The sequence below is a fragment of the Tremella mesenterica genome (assembly GCF_000271645.1).
Source record: "Tremella mesenterica DSM 1558 unplaced genomic scaffold TREMEscaffold_1, whole genome shotgun sequence".
In the NCBI taxonomy this organism is placed as follows: domain Eukaryota; kingdom Fungi; phylum Basidiomycota; class Tremellomycetes; order Tremellales; family Tremellaceae; genus Tremella; species Tremella mesenterica.
Genome location: NW_006711225.1, coordinates 3,003,948 through 3,018,610, shown reverse-complemented (window position 1 = coordinate 3,018,610; position 14,663 = coordinate 3,003,948). Strand labels below are relative to the sequence as shown.

The 14,663-nt window shown below is 48.2% G+C and overlaps 5 protein-coding genes across 5 annotated transcripts; 3 read left to right on the top strand and 2 right to left on the bottom strand.

Moving 5' to 3' along the window:
- Nucleotides 1-793: 793 nt before the first annotated feature.
- Nucleotides 794-2,813, top strand: TREMEDRAFT_24487 (uncharacterized protein; the record flags this gene model as incomplete). Its single annotated transcript, XM_007000441.1, has 5 exons — nucleotides 794-859; nucleotides 912-1,330; nucleotides 1,410-1,577; nucleotides 1,702-2,406; nucleotides 2,594-2,813. 5 exons carry the CDS (start codon nucleotides 794-796, stop codon nucleotides 2,811-2,813), a joined length of 1,578 nt encoding a protein of 525 aa, XP_007000503.1.
- Nucleotides 2,814-3,065: 252 nt separating this feature from the next.
- TREMEDRAFT_41962 (uncharacterized protein) lies at nucleotides 3,066-5,380 on the bottom strand (the record flags this gene model as incomplete). Its single annotated transcript, XM_007000912.1, has 6 exons — nucleotides 3,066-3,401; nucleotides 3,494-3,731; nucleotides 3,857-4,604; nucleotides 4,651-4,785; nucleotides 4,838-4,979; nucleotides 5,041-5,380. 6 exons carry the CDS (start codon nucleotides 5,378-5,380, stop codon nucleotides 3,283-3,285), a joined length of 1,722 nt encoding a protein of 573 aa, XP_007000974.1. The 3' UTR covers nucleotides 3,066-3,282.
- A 1,430-nt stretch (nucleotides 5,381-6,810) lies between these two features.
- TREMEDRAFT_67043 (uncharacterized protein) lies at nucleotides 6,811-9,360 on the top strand (the record flags this gene model as incomplete). Its single annotated transcript, XM_007001850.1, has 14 exons — nucleotides 6,811-6,881; nucleotides 6,996-7,053; nucleotides 7,122-7,148; nucleotides 7,192-7,210; nucleotides 7,264-7,311; nucleotides 7,353-7,594; nucleotides 7,651-7,709; nucleotides 7,759-7,861; nucleotides 8,021-8,368; nucleotides 8,434-8,494; nucleotides 8,558-8,832; nucleotides 8,940-9,098; nucleotides 9,142-9,276; nucleotides 9,328-9,360. The coding sequence occupies 14 exons, from the start codon at nucleotides 6,811-6,813 to the stop codon at nucleotides 9,358-9,360; spliced, it is 1,638 nt and encodes a 545-aa protein (XP_007001912.1).
- A 275-nt stretch (nucleotides 9,361-9,635) lies between these two features.
- TREMEDRAFT_72868 (uncharacterized protein) lies at nucleotides 9,636-12,198 on the bottom strand (the record flags this gene model as incomplete). The annotated part of the gene is made up of 5 exons (XM_007002101.1): nucleotides 12,065-12,198; nucleotides 11,782-12,018; nucleotides 11,605-11,671; nucleotides 11,405-11,481; nucleotides 9,636-11,243 (listed from the first exon to the last, which is right to left on the bottom strand). Exons 1-5 carry the CDS (start codon nucleotides 12,089-12,091, stop codon nucleotides 9,636-9,638), a joined length of 2,016 nt encoding a protein of 671 aa, XP_007002163.1. The 5' UTR covers nucleotides 12,092-12,198.
- Nucleotides 12,199-12,754: 556 nt separating this feature from the next.
- TREMEDRAFT_36912 (uncharacterized protein) lies at nucleotides 12,755-14,633 on the top strand (the record flags this gene model as incomplete). The annotated part of the gene is made up of 6 exons (XM_007000795.1): nucleotides 12,755-12,908; nucleotides 12,973-13,156; nucleotides 13,304-13,580; nucleotides 13,626-13,733; nucleotides 13,872-14,168; nucleotides 14,222-14,633. The coding sequence occupies 6 exons, from the start codon at nucleotides 12,758-12,760 to the stop codon at nucleotides 14,405-14,407; spliced, it is 1,203 nt and encodes a 400-aa protein (XP_007000857.1). The 3' UTR covers nucleotides 14,408-14,633.
- Nucleotides 14,634-14,663: the final 30 nt, after the last annotated feature.

The window sequence follows — 14,663 nt, the reverse complement described above, 5'->3', positions numbered from 1 at the left end:
GGAGGAATGGGTTGTCAATCGTCGGCCTCGTAGTCTTGGTAGCGTCCGTTTTCTTTTGCCGTAGTCACGTAGCCATTGATCCCGTTGCAGTGTACCACGGCCGACGGATCCGAAGTCATGCCCGTACTGAATTGACTCCCAGCCGGTCCTGCATTTATGATCTGACTACTCCAGAAAGCCAGTGCCCCTGACCTGATACACGTACAATTAGTACACATGATACATTAACTCCTGAACAGGATATGTGGGCCGTGGGAGTATGTTCACAGTTCGTGGGGGGATCAGTAATCATTGGCGGATTAGCATGTCAGCGAGACGGAATCTTGCAGGAATCAGAATCTCGACGACAATACTCGTAAGTAGAGTCGCGTTCTCTCTTCGGTCGGATGTTCCAGGAAGACCTAAGACTGCGATGGGGGAGGAGAGGGGAAGGGAAAGGCCAGTATATGAGCGAGCTGAGTACAAGTGAACGGGCAATACGATGTGTGTATGTAGGGTGCGACTTTTGACACCCTCTGTACATAGGCTCATGCATTGTGTCATAGTCAGAAGGGAGAAAACCCTCAAAAAAGTGACGAGAAATAAACGGTGGCCATACCGTGGAAGTAAAGTAGGAGCGTCCTCCGAGCTTCCGTACTTGTGACTGACTATATTTGACTTAGAGGTACGCTACCTTGAAGGCAACCGGCAACCGTTGCCCACTGCACCGTATCACTAATCATCGACGGGCAATCGTCAAGTGCAAGACTTGTCATGACATCTCATCGTCATCGTATATGACACCCCCACCATCATGTCCCACTCGGACATTCTAGAGTCATGTCGGGTCCGTCAACAAGACGAAATTTTGACTCTCCAAGTAAGCATCTCTTTGATTGCTCTCATAGTAAAGCTCAATCACTAACCCTCAGTCCATATATGGCGAACTGATTACTGTACTCCCGAACCCTTCCCAAAAGGCCGGTATTATTATCACCTTATCCATCCCCATAGTCCTTCCCTCAGCCACTCCGGCGGATCTCTCTTCTCCGATATCATCATCACTGCCTCTCGAACTGACTCACCTTCCCCCGATCACAATAAGACTCCTTCTTCCGGCCAACTACCCCGCTCATTCCCCTCCTAGACCAATATGGATGAAAGCGAGTCTGCAACAATGTTCTTGGCTTAGCCGCAAGACCTGTGGTCAGATAGCTGGGAAGATGGCGACGATGTGGAGGGAGGAAGTGTCCGATGGGGAAGGGATGGAAGTAATCTTCCGATGGTGGGATTGGGTGGCTAATGGTGATTTTCTGGAAGAATTTGGACTTTTGGTGGATGGCCGTTTGAAGTAAGTCACTTTTGCCAACTCTCACCCAGATATGGAATGTTTTTATAAGGTGAAAATGTACTTGATTGACAATCTATAGGTTGTCTGTACCGCCCATGATACCCGTATCAACTTTTCACACCCTACTCAAAAGTCACAACGCAGCTCAGGTCCATTCAGAGTTTCAATCCACTGCTTATTCATGCTCCATCTGTTTCGAAAACCGAATGGGTACATCATGCATTCGACTACCCTGTGGTTGTATCTTGTGAGTTGTCCCTCCATTTTTTTTCATCATCTTCTCTTCCTCTTGTCTTCTCGTCGCCCATCGATCACCTTTTTACGTATTAGTATACGGTACAGATGTGTAAGATGAGCCGCTGATAGCCCAGCTGTACCCCATGCTTGAATTCATGTTGGACTTTAGCAATCACCGAGGGATCTTTGATAAATGTCTCATGTCCCAGTCCTCAATGCGTCAAGACCCGAGCCACACGATCCGATGGCGAGACCTCCATCAATAACATTGATTCAGGAACCATACGATCTGTCGTGGGTGAAGACCTAGAGAGACGATGGCAAGAACTTCGTGAAAGACGTCAGGCAGAAATAGATCCGACATACACTGTTTGTCCTCGGTCATCATGTCAAGCTCCTGTTCCTCCTCCACCTAAGTCGAGCCAAGATACACCGACTCCAGTTGTCTCTGGACCACGTATTATTCGACTGGCAGATCTTACAAGAACGGAGAAAACGGAAGAGGATCAATTACCGACTCCTCCTCCTACAGCCAACTCCGAAGACAGATGGGATAGATATCGATCATGTCCGAAATGTAATTATTCTTTCTGTCTATTTTGTGGGAACGGATGGCATGGTGTTCATCTTCCTTGTGCTTTCCCCAAGACGTCAGAGATAGTGTTGGAATACCTGAGTTATTCCGAAGGGAGTGAAGAAAGAAGAAGGATGGAGATTAGGAGAGGAAAGATGAATTTGGAGAAAATGGTCAGACAGTATAGGGAAGACGAAGAGAATAAACAGTGGTTAGATTCACGTACGAGACCTTGCTCAGGTTGTGGAGTGAGGGTTGAAAAGAGGTGAGTTTGTGCTTTGGGTCTTTTTCCATCTCCCATCCCAGTCCGTCTCTACTTCTCCATTGCTCTCTTGAGAATGAGCCCTCTCAGAAAGGGACTTTCTCATCCAGTCATCGCTCGGCCCGATTCCTCATGATTAGAAGATATGATGTGGGGTATGGATCTGGCTAGTCAGCATGTTGACCCCTAGTCACGGATGTAATCACATGACTTGTAATCGCTGTCATTCTCATTTTTGTTATCGTTGCGGTCTTTCTCTCTCCCCTTCAGATCCTTATGCGCATTACCGACATCCGGGTACGTCATGTTTCGAGAAACTGTTTGATCCTGAAGAGATACAGAGGTTTGACCGAGAGGCAGGAGAAGGTTTGGTAGGTGATGAATGGCCCAGGGGCATATGGGAGTGGTGATCATTGACACTTATATATTTATTGTAGCAATCATGGATGAGATTGTATGTATCACCACTACTTGACCATTTCACATTCTACAGCTTCACTCTCTTCTCTCAATACGTCCTATCAACCAACCGATGGTACGATTAGTGTAGACAGAGTGGATCAATTGTGTATCCACCACATGTAGAGCATCTAATGCAATATGTCAACTACTGTGTATTTGTACAATGTATACCTAGAATACGAAGGCGAGTTATGGTTCAGAAATGACAATTGTCCAATGTATGTAATGTACACGGTGAGAAGAATGATTATGATGATTTTTCGTCCGTTTCGTAACCTTCTTCACTCTCGACTCGATTTATTCTTCTTCGGTTCTCTTATTCACTTGCTCTGAAGTTTGATGATGGAATTGACGGATAGTGTGACAACCCTAATGCAGGAAATGTGTGGTGGAGGGGATAATGGTGTTGGGAGTGGATTACGAATACCCTATTGATTCATCCGACTCAGATCGTTTATCTCCATCTTCCGAGTTGACAACAGGGAGACGTTCCACGAGAAGACGTTGAGTGATAAGTTCACTGACTACTTTACCATCTGATCGTAAGCTTCTAACTAGATCAAGCATGACATCGACGTAATGTCAATGCTATCACGCAGACATGAAAAATGAGGAGACGTCTACTCACTAAGAGGTATTTCATTTCCCTGGAATCCCTCTGGGTAAGCCAACTGAGGAGTATCAGGTTCAGTAAACACTTGATCGTCCCAAACTCCATAATGCTTGATACCAAGAGCTCGCGCTGTGAATTCGTAGTCTTCGGCAAAACCACCAGGATAGAAAAATTCGATCACTGTTGATCTAGGATTCTGGGCGTTCATCCATAATAAATGGGTGAGACCATTTCCATGTACACCGAGCATTACCTAGGATTAGCGTCAACCGGGTTGGATCGTATACAAATTTTGAGTTCAGCTGAGCTATGATCTGGCGGGGCCGCAAGACAGCAGGACATCGGAGATGAGTGGCAACGATGATAACTTAAACTCACCGTTGTTCTAGCTGCTAGCCTAATCTGTTCATCCCTCGACAACTGATCCATTGAGACGATATTCACCTCCCATCCATACTTCTTTTCCAATTCTTGTAACTCCCTCACCAGACTTTCATGACTTTGTTTCTTTAACATTCTCCTACCCCATTCTTGTCTGCTGACATAAGTGATCACCGGTTTCCCACTTTTCGCCTGTTTGCTTCTACTGATTTCCTCCAACATTTCTTCTTTCTCCTCTTCCGCACTACCCTCTTCTTCCTCTAAAGCAATCAAATCAATCTCGTCTGAACTTCGACCATCACCAACTTCCACTCCGACGCCCATCACTTCTTCGAAATACAATCTACCTCCGCCAACAAACTCCAATAGATTTTTCCTTATGGGCGTCCACCAGTATTTGGAAGTTTGCAATGTCACCGCTTCACTCGCTGTACGCCATGTCTTTTGAAAGTTGGCTCCACGGAAAGAGGCGGCTCGGTCGGCGAATACCACTCGTTCAAAGGCGAAAGCACGACCAGTGTCGGCTCTGTCAAGGAAGTCGGTTTCGTATTCGTATGACATTGAAGGGAAAATGGCGCGGGAAATGAAAGAGTTCATTTTGGCGTAGTCATTCCATTTACCAGCTGCGACGTGGGGGAAGATCATTCGGGAAGGTGAGGGGAGATGAGTGACGCCGTTGGGGGTGATGGTAGTATCCAGAGAAGCATAGGTCTTCCAAAGCCCAAGTAGGAGTTCAGCAGCGAAGCTACCTGTCAGCGTAACTCATGAGTGATGATATCTTTCCTACTCACTGGTAGTAGTGATCTAAGAATTGACTAGGATCGTTGATCAGCATGGTAGTGCCTGCGACCCGCGAAGCCGATTGACCCCATAATTTCTTCGCCTCGGATGGGAAGATGATTCGCATATCTTTCTCCGTAGGTTCTCTGGGACATAAGCCAAAATCCTTGTGATCACTTGTAAGATGGTGACTCTCACCTTCCCAATATAGATTCTTCATCATTCCAAACTTCCTTCCCAGTAGAAGTCATTAATCTCAACAATGGAATGGATGAAGGGTTATCAGTGACGATGAACCATGTCCCGTTGTACAGATAAAGCTGGTCAAAGATTGTCCATCCTATCTTCATCAGCAATCCATCCTTCCAAGGGTAGGGCGGCCTTTATGACTCTTCACTCACCTGGCGCGTGTGCTAACACTTCTGTCCGAGGTGCACCCTCCTGTTCTGCCCATCGTACCTTGGCATCCGTCATCCCAGTCATCTGGTTGGACCCTCCATGCTTAGCACCCAATTCCACATGTTCCAACCATTTATCGCCAGTCTTCGTCGGTCGATCATCTTCGTCCCATTCTTCTGATCGTCCCCCTCTACCAAAACCGACTTTGAAGCCTAGCAGAGAGTCTGATCCGGACGCGTCCGTGAACCGTAAGGAGAGATCAAACTGCATGAAGAGACCCATGAGAAGGGTGAGGATGATGACGAGGAGCACCTCGCGGCGTGTGGGGTGGAAAGAAGACATGGCGGCGAGCGCGGAAAGCCGCGTGGGGGAGGAAGGTTTGAGTGACAGTTTTGCGAGTTCTATTCGGTTGTCACCAGGACGAATATCAGAATCTTCTGCCCCGTTGGGGATCGAAAGACAGATAAGACAGGAAGACGAAGAAGAAGAGTAGTGATGGTGACAACTGATGAATGGAAGGCGAAGCACATAGACAGGAGGTTTAAAAGTGTACAAAGTGTGCGGAGCTTGCGGGCGAACAGGTGCCACTAACGGGAGCACGAGCACCGCTGCTCGGACCCCTTTGTCCTATTTTAAGGGTAGAGTCGGGGCGGGATCGTCGTCGCCCCTGCCTCCGGGTCATACGCTCTCTTGCCTTGATTCAGGGCAGAGTCGGACCCGGAATATCCTGGTTCCAAACATTCTCTGGTGACAAGTGACATGCATCTTTACATGGTGAGCTAGAATGTCAACCGCGTCATCTCCACGCGCTATTTTTTGCAGAACATCTTGGCATGCGTCGGTCAAAGACCAGGTCACTTGCTACGGTCGACGGCCGACGGCTGTCAATTCGCCAGATTTCGAATCGGGGGCGCTCGCCCTGTGAAGATACTTGCTGCGACCTGGAATTCACACGAGGCGATCCTCGATCCTCGAATGAACGCAAAGCAACGCTAGCAACGTGAATCCTTTCGCGGCCAGAGATAAAGCCCCATTCGCCAGTCTCGCAGCCAGGCAGCAGAAGGGGTGCCAGCAGCATGGGCAGGAATGGGAAGGGCACTCGGATCTCCCGAAGGATCCTGCGAGCTGACATATCGATGAATCCATTTTGACAGCTTATCATAAGTATCCGAGTACGAGTACTTACCCATATATATCCGGCAATCACACACAGAACATCTAGATACTTACTCATACCGCGTACCATGTACTAAGTTACTTTGTGATATGTGGCTAAGCCATCTGCTACAACCTAGTTGACCCGGTTCACAAGCCAATCGTCCAACCTTGACCCGTATACATCCTTTTCTTCAGACCCAGCACAGTCCACGCGATTTCCACTTTCATCCTCTCCTTCCTAGCGTTCTGCCGAGGCCGAGATCCTGGATCCTGCACCCAGCTATCTCGGTCACCCGGGCTTTCAGCACAGCATTATTCAGAATCCATCTCATCACCACCCTCGATGGGACTTGAATACGATGACGGCGACCGCCGCCTCGATCGCGATCGCAAAGACGAGGCACGTCATTGGCTGAAGCTTCGGGTGGAGGTGGATCCGGTCACCAACTGACTCCCTTGCCTTATTCATTCCTCTCAACTCAAAGGATAGCTCTGGTCGTCCTATATAAATTCACACAAGGGGCAGTTTCATGCTCCTACCTAGACCGTATATCTTTAGATCTAGTAGAATCCTCTTCTTGAGTAATAGATTATCCAGAATATCAGTGAGGAAGATGGCATCGCAGATTGATGACGTCAAGACCGCCGAAGTGCTCGATGTGAGCGAGTTGAGTGAGGGACAAATGTGAGTGACCGTCATGAGCCACGAATTGGACTGGTCCTCTCAGTTCAGATTGGAATCGACATCTAATCGTGGGACGATGGGCGAATGAAATCAGCTGGAGAGCTGACCAGATAGGAAGACAGTGGAATTCGGAGAAGGCAAGATTTTACTTTCCAACATGAAAGGCGAGATCGTGAGCCCATCCAGTACTTTCTGTATTGCCTATGAATGAGACCTGTAGCCATGTAGCTGACACTTCAGTATGCAACGTCAGCAGTCTGCACCCATGTAAGTCGTTTGGACACACAAACGAATGTATGCTTACAGAAAGTATGGCGCTCCTCTCGAGAGTGAGCTCCCCTGGCCCATATGATCTTTGGCACGGACGTATTGACACCCTCAGAGGGCACCTTATCTCATGATGGAAGAGTTGTTTGTCCTTGGCATGGAGGTATGTTCGATAAACCCTGTCTCAGTTAAGCTAACTGTAAGCGTGCTTCAACGTTTGCACGGGCGACGTAGAAGATGCTCCCGGTCTTGACTCTCTATGGAAATATTCCGTCGTTATCAAAGATGGTAAAATTGTCGTGTCAGCTTCCGAGAAAGAAGTCAAGAGCAAGGTCGGTCGGGTCGTCGCTAAACACAAGACCAAAACCTTGGTAAGGAACAAAGAAACTGTCGTCATCGTTGGTGGTGGAAGTGGTGGAATTCACACGATCGAAAGTCTACGTATGGTACGTTGGTCCCCTTCCACAGCTACTTCTGCATGATGAAGAAACGCTGATAACAGAACGAATACGCGGGAGAAATTGTTCTCATTTCTGAAGAGCCATATGCTCCTATCGATCGGTATGACATCTTACAAAGTTGTGAACCAGGTAACAAGCTCATGATACAGGACGAAAATGTCTAAAGGACTTGTGGACGATGCTGAGAAATTACAATGGCGTTCACCCCAAGAACTGAGGGATGATTTCGGAGTGACTTTCAAACCTGCTACTGTGAGTCTCTGCCTTTTTCTTCCCATCTTCATGACTTGACTTCCCGTTCTTGCACTTCCCGTTCTCTCTCCCACCCTATCTCAGTCGTGTGACTCGATAAGCGATCGCTACGCATTTATTACGTCCGTGTAAACATCGTAGCAAAGTTGACACGCACAGAGCGTCACCAAAGTCAATCCTACCGCCAAAACCGTGACAACGTCTTCTGGCGAGTTGATCACCTACGACAATCTCGTTCTCTCGCCTGGTGGTAAACCACGGAAGATCCCGATTCCTGGTGCGGATCTCGAAGGTGTTCAGACTATGCGTTTTGTCTCTGATACAAAATCGATCACTTCGGCCGTCAACGAGAACGCCAATGTGGTGGTGATCGGTACCAGTTTCATCGGGATGGAAGTTTCCGCTGCTTTGCTGGGTAAGAAGCCGAAGAGTATCACGTTGGTAGGGACGGACGATGTACCTTTCAAAGCTATTCTGGGGACAGAGATCGGTGCGGCTATCATGGAGGTCAGCTTTCTTTGTCCACTTTCCCTCTATTCTACCATCCGGGGACGTAAAGCTGATCTCGTCAGAGCATGAAGAAACAAGGCATACAATTCTACATGAAAGCCAATGTAGAGAAGATCACTGCCAGTGCGTATCTGGTAATCCTTCGTTTATCGTCGAAGATGTTATAATGGGCTGATACATGATCAGAACCCGGCACTAACCATTGCGGTGCCGTAGAACTCAAAGGACAAGAACCTCTACCAGCAGATTTGGTCATCATGGGTACCGGTGTCTCTCCAGCTACAAATTTCCTCAAAGAATCTGGATTTACTCTTGAGAAGGACGGCGGTGTGGCAGTGGACGAATATCTGAGAGTCAAAGGGATGGAGCATGTTTATGCTATTGGAGATATTGCGCATTATCCTCAGTATCCGGATAACTTTCAGAGGAGGGTGGAACATTGGAATGTTGCTGGGAATCATGTAAGTGACTTCATCTGTTTCTTGTCACAGTTCCCGGCGATTGCCCATCGGCCATCGACGTGATGAGAGAACCCGTGCCCAGAATGGTAGCGGAAACTGACAATCAGGGTCGAGAAGTAGGACACAACATTACCCACCCTAATGATCAAGTGGCATATACCAAGATCCCTATTTTCTGGTCTTCCATCGGTAAAGGTCTTCGATACCTCGGGACTGGTGCAGGTTTCGATGAGACCTACACTCATGGTAACCCCTCCGAACTCAAAGTAAGCTCTCGCTGACCGTCTGCGAATCGAAGCTGAAGGATAGTTCGTTACTTATCAAGCGAAGAACGGGAAGATCACAGCTGTAGCAAGTATGCAAAGCGATCCGATCGTCGCGAAAGCGTCGGAATTGATGAGACTTGATATCATGCCAAGTCTGTCGGAGATCAAAGCTGGCAAAGTGAGTATTCATAAATTGACATACAAGCTATGGGATGATACTGATCTATAGAATATTTTGGAGATTGATTTGATCAAGGCCTGATGTTATCTCAGAAGTTGAGATATGTGTATGTATGTATTGAAACTGTGCGGATTTGGTCATTACTACACGGGTCGCGGGACGTTCGATAAAGGGATTTGTTTGACCCATAACCCTCCCTGCAGTTCAACAATTGACCTGTCCACACGGGCACCGAGCTTGTGGAAGGGCTCTGGTTGAGGGTCAGGGTCAAATGAGGTTCCAGCCCAGATGAAGATAGGCAAGAATTGGAGGAAGGGGGGGGGGGCAATTTAGGCCTATGGGAATCCAGAATGAGTTCAGAGGAAATAAGGAGGCGAGGCAGAGGAGCTCACCTTGACATTGAGTGTCATATTACTTGTCATCCATACTTTATCCCTTCCATCCCGCAACCTCCCAGCCCCATGGATGAACCACCATCCAGGTATCTTCCCATCGCCATCATCCTCGCCTCCTTTCCCTGTCCTCAGAGCAGTCGGAGACTCAGCCAAAACTAGCTCCACTCCCTCTTCTTTCATCCTATGAAGGTATCTGATCCACTTGACCAGAAAAGTCATCGATACAGCTATAGCCATATTTTGTCCTAAACATGTCCTAGGTCCCACATTCCATGGCATATAACTTTGCTCTTCTTTCTGTCTTTTCTCCCTATTCACATTTCCGTCCGTTTCCTTTCTCTGATTTTTGGATTGTTTCTCTACCACGTCTCGCTGCATATGGGTCGGTTTGGAAGCTGGGTTCTGAACAGAGGATGGATTGGTTTCTTCCGGTCTCGCCCATCTATCCAATTTGAAGTCCAACGGATCTTCCCAATAATCCGAAGATCGTTGCATGAGTAAAGGACATAAAATTATGGTAGTTCCTCCTTTCATAAACATTGGACCTTGACTAGTAGGAATAACACAATCGTTGACTGCTCTTCTAACATTTATTGGTACAGGTGGAAAAAGACGTAAGGTTTCATCGATAAATGCTCGACATTTCGTTAATTCTTTGAGAGCTGTTCGTGTCATTTTCACCTCTTCCACATATCCTTCCCGTGAGTAGCCCATTTCACTCTCGTGATTTTCCGAATAGTCCAGATGTCTCGTAGATCCTTGGTTATCACCCGTGTCGTGTTCATTCTTGTATTCTGAATCCTCATCTTGAGAATGATCGAAAGAATGTCTTTTGTCATATTGTCGTATTTCTTCGCAAAGAACATCTTGAAGATGAGGTTGAAGAAGTGACAGATATGTGCAACAAGTAAGAAGTACAGTTGTAGTATCCCTTGCGGCTAATAACACATTTATCAATTGATCTTGTACCTTTTCCTTACTCATCCCTTCTTGGTGGACCAAAGCATCGAGAAGACTCGTTCCACTCTGACGAAGATAGGCTTCATCTATCAACGGCCTGAAAAATGCGTGGACGGTCTTCATAGGTTTACGAAGGGGCGAACGACCTAGTTCAAGAAGACGCCAGGGCCAACCGATTTTTAGACGGAAAGCGACGATTTCTTGAGCTTGTTTCAGAGCTGTGGGGAGTTCGGAAAGAGCTTGTCTCCATTCAGGTGCACGGGGGAGTACACTTGAATTATCATTATCGCTCAGGTTGGAAGAAATGTCTTCGCCTGTCAACCAAAGAAGAGCGATTTGGAGTGTCAATCGACCAAGGAGAGCTTGCATGTCGAATGCTTTCGTTGTGTTACCATTGAACGTCGTCTTAGAGTCAGCAAGTGATGCGGAGTGTTCATTCGGCATCGTGAATGGAGGAGATGCTGTGATGATATCCTTGTGAGGTACGGGGTGGTCAGGCGTCAGAGACGCAGCAGTAGGCAGGGAAAGAAGGAATTTGTCGATGATCGGTTCGAAGAGTTCAGGTCGGATACGTTCGGCACGAAAGAATGGACGTAAGGTGGTCCGATGCTGCCCATCAGAATATTGTCTCGAGTGTCTCAACTAACAGCTCAAGCAGGATCGTGTAAAGGTGAGTGCGAAGAATTCAGTCGGAACGGAAAAGCTTATAAGCAGCCAAGAGAGAGGGGCGAGGGGGTTAACGAAGTAAACGCGGATACGACAAAACGTACTGAGTGCCAGGTCGACCCGTCGGTGTTGAAGATTCCGTCCCCCAGATAACCTCTCGTACGGGTGTGAAACTTTGGTCCTGAACGTCAGCATTCAAACTCTAGCTTCGTAATTTGATCCTTGGGACCCTTTCTCGGTCCTGGGGAATACAGCAGCACCCAGTCGACGAGAGTAGAAGAAAAGACGAGGACGGACGACTCACCCTTGACAAAATTGTCGAATCCAGTCATAAAGACATGACGCAGAACAATCGGATCACTTGAGATGATCTATTATCAGCTCTTGCCCTAAATCCCAATACTGGTAGAGGTGCAGCAGGCAATAAGAGCTGGAGGTGCCGTGGAGGTAGTGCTCGAATTGTAAGATGTGATCCCCTCACCTGATCTTCACCAAGCGTACGAGTATTGAATGTAGTCCCGTACTTTTTCTCAAGCTCGAACAACATCCTCCCTACCTCATCTTGGCTCCATCTCGTCCAGGAGAGCACCACATCGAAGTTCAGAGGCCATTTCCCTTTGACAACCGGTATGGGACGTGCTCCTAGTCTAGCAGCGGACTGAAGGTCATGTCGAAGAGAAAGCCACCGCCTTAAAAAGATTAGAGGGATGATGACGATCTGGCAGATCAGTGGGAGGGAATGATCATTCCTGCAATAGACGTACACCGAGAAGGAGGATCCATGAGGTCATACTTGTATCTCCCGAAGAAAGAAGCTCACTAGGCCATTTTCACATGGGCATCGCGCTGTGAAGCAGTGTTCAAGCCCTTTATCAAGCCAACATGCTGGGAAGCAGTGATGGCAGAGGAATACAAGACACTAATTGGAACAAGGCGTCGGGCCGAAAGGGCGAAAGAACCGAAGGTGAACACCAGGCACGATGAGCGGACTTCCGACGGATGTCGATTGCGGCATGCGGCATTTGCCGGGATGGCATGAACGAGTGGAATGATAGCGACCAAGCCTTTTACTTTCACATTTTCCATCTTGCGTACAATTTGAGTTCTCATCAGTGATCAGTGATGCGTTCTCGACTACGGCTTTTGGGTCTTTCCACAAGGTCCACTCACCATAGAATTATACGCCTCAATTCGACCGTGGCTCCTACTCCAAAACCCGACCCAACACCCAGTCAACAGCTTCTCACACTGCGTGAGATAGATCGTCTCCTTACCTCGATCGCAAGTATGTCCATTGATCTCTTTCCCTTATCAAAAGACTAATTTCAGACTCTTCAAGCGCCAATGCAGCTCATCCTTCTCCCCTCTCCATGCGAGCTGATCTGATTTCATGGCTATCATCCTCCTCACCTGATTTGGCATCCTCCGAGCTGGACCCTAATGCCCCTCATGCACCCATGACGGATAAGGAGCGCGAAGAACTACTGAGACCTAAGCATATGAGTGAAAGCTTCACAAACTTCGACTTGCCTCTCGCTAGTGATCCCAAATTGTACGAGAGGTATGTTAACACTTCCGGAGGTTTCAGGATGGGCAAGCTTCTGGAGCGTAGGTCCAATCCTGTATCACAAACGGATCGTGTGGGAAGTAGTATCGAAATGCTGATCGTCAGATTTGGACTCTCTGGCAGGAGCTGTGGCGTATAGACATTGTCTGCCAACCCCTTCGAGCAGGTCAAAGGCGAAGAATGCCACAGACGCGTTTCACGAGGCTTCTGCTAGAGCAGGGTTGTACCTTGCCACGGCGAGCGCAGATCGTTTAGACATGCTTGGAAGACTTAATCGTGATAACGTAAGGTATGTGGAATGAAACCATCTTTGTTACTGGCCTGATTCTCTCCCCGACTCAGAGTAACACAGAAGTTGGAGAGGTTCAGTTGTTAGATTTAGGGTCAGGATAGGAGACATGATGTAATGTGGTCTTATTGTCGACTGACGAAGCAGAGACCTTCGATTCTCAGGCTTTGTGACATGGACCGGGAACTCTTCCATGGAAGTAGTCGTCAAAATGGAGGGCTCGTGTCAACCAGTAAAGGACGAGTGGGATACACTCCTTTTGGGTCGCTTCGCCATGGTGTGTAGAGATTCCATAACACACAAAGCGAGAAAAGTACCACCGCTTCTGGTCGAAACGGCAGGGGAGAAGATGTTGTGGGAGATAGGAGCGGATCATACTAGACGGAAGAGGGAGAGCTCCATGATGGCCCTGGACAAAGTTCCAGTAAGTCGGGCCGAAGATATCAAAAGTGAAAGACTGATATCGCAGCCTTCTTCGGAGGAAGCGGAAGAGCTACACAAGCTCATGCTGCAAGTCGTGGACAAGGGGGTGACCGATATTGACGGTCAAAAGGTGGTGCAGATGCGTGACACTGAGGCCAGTGTTTTCTTCGATCTTCTACGCGGTCCCTAGCCGCCTTCCTTTCCTTCCCCCGTCCCTCACCATCGTGGGGTTATGTCGTTTGGTTCGAGGTCGACCATATCGGACACTCGGACTCATTTACTCACAACACAGATCACAAGCGTTCTTCTCATGTTTCCTCAAGGACGTAACCTACATGGCAAAATCTTCGGAGGTTTGCTAATGCGTCTCGCCTTCGAACTGTGTTTCACCAATGCGGCCATCTTCGCTTCCACACCAATGAGGTTCTTGTCCCTGGACGAAATCACCTTTCGTCTCCCTGTACCGATTGGCGCGGTACTTCGACTGACCTCGAAAGTTGTACACACCACCATGCCGCACGGTGGACCTGATGGAGAGGCCAAAGTCCACATCATGGTACGTGCCGAGGTGGAGGAGGTGGAGACAGGGGTGAGTGCCATGATATATTGGAGATCGGGTAAGTGGTCATTCTGACCAGGCAGGCGAGAAGCGAGACCAACACCTTTTTCTTCACTATGGCCAAGGAGGACAAGAATCCGATTGGGAGGACAGTCGTGCCTTCCACATACGCCGAGGCAATGCATTATTTAGAGGGTACGAGAAGGTTGGAAGTCGGGGATGAAATGCGAAGGTTATACTTGGGATCACATCGAGACGACGAGCCTTGAAGGCGTGATATCACCGGGGCTTGGGAGAGTGCGGATAGAAAAGCTTCATCTCCATCGGCCATCGAGGCCAATATACGGACAGGTCGGTGTACGGTGTAGCACGCCAGGTAAGGCGATGGACGCCCAAAGGGCAATGCCACATGTCATGCCCAGAGGACTGGAAGTCAACGGCACTTTCGGGCACGAAAGGATCATGTTGTCTACTCATATGTCATGCATGTCGTGCAGAGCGTACTGACGTGTCGCTGATCGCTGA